Consider the following 8,451-nt stretch of genomic DNA (forward strand, 5'->3'; position numbering starts at 1 on the left):
TCTTCTTGCAAAGACATGCTTAACAAGGGTTTATAGGGCCATTTTTCATTTCAAGGTCTGTTAGACAATGGTGGCTACTCATTACTTTATGGAAATGGAGCAATTTTGGTATCCATTTGAGTACCTCCCTCCTTTTACTATCAAGCAAGGAGTTTCTCAGTGTTGAAGTGTCAAATAATCGCAACAATGGTGTAATTTTGGTATCCACTTGAGTACCTCCCTCTTTTTAGTGTGACACAAAGTGGAATCTCTTAGTGTTGGTTTTTCTCAATCGTCCACTTTGCATGAACTTTGGGATCTTCCATAAATGGTTCTTGTTTGGGTTAATCAAAAGTGACACCATACAAACAAGTGGTAAGTAGATCGTCTTGTAGCTTGGTGCAACCTTATACTTACATCATTGACACTAGTCCTATCCCAGAATAGAGGATTCTTGAGGTATTCCTAGAGGCATCACCCTTACTTGTACTTGGCTTTTTCCATTTATGGAATAGGACTCTACTCTCCCATGGCTGATGTTACTATAGAAACTAACCAATAAAAGGTTGTTCCCTGGTTGTTTGCATGTTCCTTTCAAACATAAGAAAACTACACCTTCCCCAAGTTTACTACAAATCATCAATACCATTGCAAATTGCTAATAATGTATATAGCCCCTTCCCTTGATAATGCCTTGGAAATGATTGTCTCATATCATCGCATACATTGTTTGTTCTTTACTTATACGACCTTGAGGGTCTTTATCATGCAACTATAGTTGGACGCTTCTTTCTTAACCAAAGAGTTATGTACTTCAATCTAAACAAAGCTTCAATGCAACTTGGTGAATAATAAAGCACCGAAACTGAATTGCACCTAATGTTATGCCTCAAAGAGATGTAAATCCAATGATGCGATACAAAAGAATTGAAGTTTACAAAATTATCTAGTGCAAAAAATTCAGTTCAGAAATATACTTCCCCCTCTTTTCTACAAAGAGTTGACTCAATGTTAGTATATGAATCCACCGGTTCCCGTAATTACCAAAACAGAATAGGCAGACTAAGAGAATATCACAAAAAAATTGAGCTAACCTATTGAGATGAATTGAAGAAAAAAAACATCACCACAAATCCTCTTTCCTTCCATTATCACATAAATTTCAAAGCGATGATAATGGTGATGATGGTCACAACTATGATGGAGAGTTATCCTCTACATTCTTAGAAATTTTGAAAGAGAGAAAGAAGGCGGGTCATCCTGTTAATTAAAACAGCTAGAGCACAAAGACTTTAGAAAGAATCCCTTCAACGAAGTGCTAAAACATTTGTGCATATTTGTTTACCTCTTCGCCATCTGGATTTGTGCAGGACATAACCAGAATCAGTTGCCGTAAGAGCCTCTCCAAAGAAGGATACCTTGGGCGTTTATAATAAGCTGACAGAAGCTTACTCTACGAAATTAATTAGACCATTGATTATTTGAATATTATAGCATTATTAATCGATCTTGTTTCACCTAGAATGCTCTGGTTTAAACTGTCTGCAACATTTTGTCGATGATTTATGCTCAGAAGTTCAAATACAGGTGACATCTCTGGTTCCTCATATGCGAGAAGCATCATGTAATTCTGAACAAGGTTTCAGATGAGAGGATTAATATGCAGAAAACTGTACGATCAAAAGAAGATCCTTTTACATAGCAGACTATAAACCATGAAAGAAGTTTGAATTTTGTAATCATGTTCAGATGTCACATTTACCCATCTTCATTTGTTTCATTGAACATGCTGAAAATGTGTGCACACACATGTAGACATTAAAATAATATTGACCATACAACAAAACTGGGGCTCAGAGAAAGATCTACTTTTTGTTTTGGGACTGATTACCATGCTCTTTTAAAGATGTGTCCATGTGTCCAAAGATTTTAAGAAAATTTGAAGAACTGCTAATACATATCAGGTAAAGTTAGAAAAGGCGCTCTCATTTCCCGTATAGACAAAATCATAGGTTTCAAATATGTAATTTATTCAAAGAGAACGTTGGAAAAGGATAAGATAAGACAATGAACGTACAAATATTCTCACATTTGGCAAACAAATTTCCAAGATTTTTAGAAATATTTCCATCATCAGAAACAAAAAATTCATTTAAAAACATAGTTCATCACATTATGCAGTGGTGAAAAAGTAGGGCACGACAGTAAAGAGAACAGATAGATTGCTGCATACGCCAATAAGGATACCAAGCTCAACATATCAGAATAGCTTGGTAATGGCCTCGATTCAAATTTCATTAATGGTGGTGACTCGGTGAGGTTGGGTAAATCAGGCCCCAATGTGTGGATGAATCTTCCCAGATGGACAATTGTGGAATAACTAAAATTTACTAAAAGCAACAATAATGTAAATAATACTGGGATTCCACCTATGAGGTTGAGGGCCTCCTTACTTGCCTCATGTTTCTTTATCTTTTTTTCTGAGATTTCTTTAAGTTTCCACAAAAAATATTTTCTTAGAATTATTCCATCTATTTATTTTTGGTTTTGGTTTTCTTTTTCTCATGTTTTTTTTTTTCAGTTCCATTGCGTTATTCACAGGCTCAGTTCGATTTTATACTTTCATTTTCATTGTTCTCTTTTACCTTTTACCATCGAATAATAGTTTCTATGCATAGATTACATCTACAGAAAACTCTGTGACAAAACGTCAATAGAAGCAGCAAGGAGGATTTTCCAAGCTCAAAAATAAGGAAAATGCTCTTAAACAATGTTGAATGAAGAAGCCTTTGAAATGAATACCAAGCTGTGCACTCATAAATTAGCTTGATTTCCAATAAATGTACAGTTTTGATCACTTTTTCAATAACAACGAATGCAAAAACAATTCACTCATCTACATCTAAAAAGCACTGTTTGAACATGTAGACATACCATAGTCAGACCATTCTCATGGGGATAGGAATATTCTACGTGTCTTTTCCAAAATGCCACATTGATTTAAAATCAATTACGAATATGTTATTGTTTTAGAATACTATATAGGTAGCTTCCGTTTATATGTTGATAAAACAGAAAAGAAAATCTTACCATGGGAAAAAGAAACCTATGTTTAATTGCGTCCGTGGCATTCATATGGTGCGGCTGTATCTAAGTTATCTTAACTAAAAAAGTATCTACAACACATTTTAAAGCATTGGAGTATGAAGCTCTTTGCATATGGTTAAGCATTAAGCTAAAGTTTTCTGCTACAGTTAATACCTCTAGCTTTTCATTATATTTTCCCATTTTTCCATAGTCTGACAACTTCGTTTGAGCAAATTCCAATGCACCTATACTGTTCACTTACATCTAATTATCACTCTCATCAAATGAACTGTGATCAAATATAATAGCCAAAGATACCACTTTTTACCATTTGTTAGCTCGAACTAGCTCCACAAAGTATTGCGCCAAAAGGTCAAAGAGTACATCTTTACTACTTTCAAACATATCAGGAGAAATCAGAAGTGAGCATTCAATAGCTTTCAAAGGATCTCCCTCCATGACATGGTTGTAAATTCCTGAGAACAAGTAAAATCATGCAAAATGATAAGGATTCATTTTAAACATGACTTTTTCAAAAACTTTGGAAACTGAGAATTCATATGTCATTCACATGGTCTGCCCAGTGTAATGTTGTCGGCAAATAAAACAGAATATAGAAGGAAAAAGTATTGACGTTATCTTTCCAAACTTCCAAAAATTACTTCCTTACAAATTATGTATTCACATAAAGAATGCAAAATGACAAGGATTCATTCATGTGATTTTCCAAAAAACAATACTTCCCTCACATAGTTGATAGGATACAATGTCTTCTCAAGTAAAAGAGATGCAGAAAAGGAAGAAAAAGATTAACTTCAGATGATTTCATCAAAAATAATGTTTCCATTACATAAAAGAGCAATCAAGGCGAAGAAAAATTTGCTAATGAGTCATTCACATGATTTGCCAAAACCAATGCTAACGTTCACATGATTTGTTAAAAACACTGTTTCTTTCCTCCCATAAAAGCAAGTATAGGAAGAAATACGTTTCCGTGTGTAAACATCTGCGAAGGTATCGGGACTACATTCCAGCTCTGTGCAGCTAATAAAAGCCTCTGCGGTCTCTGTAAAACAGTTATGCACGAGATAATCCAGCAAAATTTTGCGAACATCAATATCCTGTCATTAAACTTCAAGATTAGCATTGATTACAAAGAGAGAGAGAAAGCCTACATAGTTCTAAATCAGGATATAAAGAAGCCGTGTAGCATGATGTAGAGAAGGACGATAGAGAGGAAATTCAGACATGTCCATAATTTCCAGAGGAAACAACTTCGTATATATCTGTGAGATATTCAGAAGAAGAGACTGCATACACTTGAAGAAGAACAGGCTTCAAAGATTTCCGTGGCATTCAGAAGAAGAATCTGCAGAAATATAACATTTAATCCGTGGCTTTCATGAGCAGAAACTGCAGATATATTTCAACATTACCAAGTTTTGTTTTAAAATTACAATAAGTGTGATATTTTCTCCATAATTTATATCTGAATGTAATAACTGCTTCAAAATTCATATCTGAATGTAAAACTTGTGCCAGAATCTACATCTAAGTAAGGATTTGCTTCATCTCATTTGCTCCGAAAGTTATGTTGAGATGAAGATTTGCTTAGAAATTTACACCTAAATGCAAGATTTCCCTCAAATAGATTAAATTACTGCAAAATTCATGAAAACGCAAGGTTGTGCTTCAACATTCATATGCAGCAGCGTATCTGGTCCAAATTACATTTCGATGAACTGTTTTATACCAGAATTTATAGTTCAGCTGCAATTATTGCTCCACATCTTACATTGATATGCAAAATAGTTCGAAATTATAACAAAACACAAGATTAGCTAGATAGTTTCCATATGAATGCAAGATATCCTCAATATTTACGCCAAAACTTTGCATTCAGATGCAAATATTTGCTCCTAGCTTTGCACCTGAACGAAAGAATTGCTCCAATACTTGCACCGTTTCTCTCTAATTTACTAGGGAATCTAGATTTACTGCATATATTACATCGAAATGCAAGATTTTCTCGAAGACTTGACATGGAAATGCAAGATTCGGACCTGGAATGTTACATCAAAATGCAAAATTTCCTCCAAATCTAAAGAACGACAGTCTCCAGAATTTAAACCTAAGCGCTTAATTTGTTCCAATTTTCACGTAGAAACGAAATGTTTGGTCTAAAGTCTACAATATCGAAACGTAAGGTGGCAAACTAGACCAGGATATCACTTCTCCTTGCGACTATGTGAAAGTTTCATTTATGCGTGATTAAAACAAGAAGGTGAAAGTTTCATTTATGCGTGATTAGGGATAGTGAGAAGGAAGAAGAGTAAACACCATGTTTGAGGGATCGTTGGGATCATCTTCCATAGCTGTGCAGAGCCAATATTACACGGATGGCGATGAAGAAAACGGTTTCTTGAATATCAGAAATGCAATGAGGTGGGAAAGACTAGATAGAGAGACCGTCATTCATTGAGAAACTGCAGATCCCATGGAAGGAATATGGAGTTGAAGAAAAGAAGAAAGAGCCATGGAGATGGAGAATTCACGTTTCAACAGTAGACCAGAGTTATTGACATGAAGGTGGTTAACGAAAGAGCTAAACGCTCGATTTTCTAACTCTTGAAAATGCCCCTCGGTTTTCGCTATTTCCTCCACATGCCCTTGCGCAAAACGAGCGAGAAATTGCATTGCTATTTGAGCTATTGAAACTTTTATGTGTTATGTAGTAGCCTAAAACCCCCAAACCTTACTACCTCTTCTATTTCCCCGAAATGCCCCTGCAATTCTTCATTATTCCCCACTACATAACCCTTGCAAAACAAGCAATTATATGCGAGGTTCGAGCGTAATTCTATGACTCATTTTCCACCATGTTTATTCTACATTATGCCCTATAGTAGATTCAATGTGTGTGTGTTTTCTTTTGCTATTGTTATATTGTATTATAGATTGACAATTTAGCATAGATAATTGCAAGCAAATAAGAATGACACAATTTCAAGATGGTAATAGAGTTGGTTCTCATTCTCAAGCCACATTACAGAAACTTGGTGAAAACAACCTATTAACCTTTATTCTCAAAGTAATTATTCTTGTAAAAGAAATTAACGGAAATAATAAAAAAAGGTGTATGCTTGCATCAATCATCCATAGCTGAAAACTACAAAGGTATGGCCCATGATTGAATACTTGTACCATTGTACAATCCACTAGCCTAGCTACAAGTGTTGTATCCTGCATCATATTCCCAAACATTGCGCCAGAATTTCGTAGCATCCATCAACCAAGTTAACTTAGGTTTAATGCTTTAAGCTTGCACAATCTCCCATCATACAAAGGTTCTAATTTGAATATATTGAGCTTCGTCACATTGGTCGAAAGAGTGTGAGCTCAGTTGTATCAATGCCAATAAGACTATAAAACTTTGCATCATTATACATAGAGTCAAAAACTTTGCATCAACATTCACCATTGAACTATGTTAAAGTGACATGGATTGAAACTTTTAAGGTGGCATGCGTAGACTAGAGTCGAAGACTTTTATGAACTCCAAAGGCTTTCCTTATTCACTGAAAATGCCCTAAGTTGACCTCATGTCCATGATATGACATGGTGAAGACATTCCTTTTCTTCTCAATTACATATGGGGGAGGAGGGGTAGACTTGAGGCTATTATCGAAATAAAAAAAAGCACAGAATTATATTATAATTCCACTCCTCCATCACTAGCTACCCTTTGAATTTGGATCAAGATATACAGGTCAACCCTAATTAGGGCTTCCTTTTCTTGCTTCCTTGGCGATGGCAACCCCTACCTCGAATTCTCTCCTCAACTCCTTCCGCCATAGCTCATCTCGCTTCTCCTTCCGCATCAATTCGTTAAGCAACAATACTAACTTCTCCTCATCCATTCCTTCTTCTGCCAACCCTCTTCTGCAGCTCCTCGATTCAAGGCTAACAGATCAACTAAACGATCTCAACCTCGATCAAGATGAAGAAACAGACGATGAAAAGGAAAAGTGCTCTACTTATCTCTCTGCAAAGTGGCTTGTCAGAGCCATGGATGTTGCAATCTCTGCAAACTCAAATGTCAAAGCCTTCTTACCGGATCTGCTGCGAGAATTCGTTTCTTCTTCGCCCTCCTATCACTTAAAAGAAAGAATGGAAGACAATGTGAGGCTTCTTGACGTCTGCAAAGCTCTGCAAATCGCAGTTTCTACCTTGAAAGCTCGTCATAACTTGGCCAGATTAGTATCTCAGATCTTGAACATTTCTGCTTCATCATCGTCATCCTCTTGTTCTTCTCGGCAATCGCTGAGGAGAGCGAGGCACGCCATAGCCGAGTACAAGAAGCTTTCTTCATCATCATCATCTTCTTCTTCTTCTACAAAGAAAACGAGGACCAACGATCTGGTGACACGTGGAGCTGTGGTGAAGAAGATGGGGGAGAAGCTCCATCATAGTCAGGTCGTCAATGATGGCGATTCCTCTAACTCTAAAGGCAATGGCATGAGCCATGCGGCCATGGGAGCCATGTATGCTTCCCACATTATCACCATCATCATCTCTGGATTCCTCATATGTGCCCTCGACATCCATGGCATTGACGTTGGCCGACACCCCATGAAAGGCTCATTCTCATCTACCCTCTTATGCATCCCCATCGCCAAGCACTCCCGTTGGTCCATCGAGCTCTCTGACCTCCAACGCCAAGTTAGAGACCAAGTCGAGCGGCAGAGAACCAACATAAATAGAACACCTTATTTGGAGGAGCTCGAGAATGTCGATACTCTCCTAGGCTTGTTAGAGATGTCAATCGAGGATGCCATTGCTTGCAAGTGCACTTGTATAGTCCCCGATGCCATCACTGGAGGCTTGTCCACGACTTTGTCCCATGACACTGCATGCACAACCTCCATTGGCATATTCCCTAGTGACATGCATACATCGACCCCTTGTGCCAATGCTCCCAACGACATGCACATCTCCACCTTGGGTGGTGCATGCACACTAAACTCATCTAGTGGCTCGTGCATGACCTCCATTGCCAGATCAACAATCCTACGTTTGGTCACTGACCTTGCAATATTTGTGGATGCGCTCGACGTTGGCTTATCCCAAATTGAGCAACACATCTCTGAGCTCTACCAAGTATTGATTACCATTAGGATGATGTTGCTTGAAGTTTCTTACAAGTCAACTCCATTTCCAAGTAGGTTATTTGTCTAGCAAAAGCAAAACTAATCATAGAAGGACAAATATAGTGCATCATATTCAACTATATTCACAAGATATTATGTTATATCAAGTCTAGCCAATTTATATTAAATGTCTAGTGTATCCATATGGATGTGCATATCATTTCAATTTCCCATC

At 37.1% G+C, this 8,451-nt stretch overlaps 1 protein-coding gene across 1 annotated transcript; it reads right to left on the bottom strand.

Moving 5' to 3' along the window:
- Nucleotides 1-1,104: 1,104 nt before the first annotated feature.
- On the bottom strand, nucleotides 1,105-5,630 carry LOC147858314 (uncharacterized). Its single transcript, XM_087326874.1, has 7 exons — nucleotides 5,407-5,630; nucleotides 4,385-4,435; nucleotides 4,055-4,187; nucleotides 3,395-3,542; nucleotides 3,241-3,316; nucleotides 1,498-1,609; nucleotides 1,105-1,416 (listed from the first exon to the last, which is right to left on the bottom strand). Exons 1-7 carry the CDS (start codon nucleotides 5,437-5,439, stop codon nucleotides 1,298-1,300), a joined length of 672 nt encoding a protein of 223 aa, XP_087183000.1. The 5' UTR covers nucleotides 5,440-5,630; the 3' UTR covers nucleotides 1,105-1,297.
- Nucleotides 5,631-8,451: the final 2,821 nt, after the last annotated feature.

This window comes from Azolla caroliniana, unplaced genomic scaffold, assembly GCF_043228905.1.
Source record: "Azolla caroliniana isolate FFs.n. ecotype wild unplaced genomic scaffold, voAzoCaro1.0.p SCAF_11, whole genome shotgun sequence".
Classification (NCBI taxonomy): Eukaryota; Viridiplantae; Streptophyta; class Polypodiopsida; order Salviniales; family Salviniaceae; genus Azolla; species Azolla caroliniana.

Coding starts and splice junctions, on each gene's coding strand:
- LOC147858314 (XM_087326874.1), bottom strand. CDS start 5,439: ATGGAAGATGATCCCAACGATCCCTCAAACATG. Junction 3,543..4,054: donor AGATGTTTACACACGGAAAC/GTATTTCTTCCT, acceptor ACTTGTTCTCAG/GAATTTACAACCATGTCATG. Junction 1,417..1,497: donor TTTAAACCAGAGCATTCTAG/GTGAAACAAGAT, acceptor AGCTTCTGTCAG/CTTATTATAAACGCCCAAGG.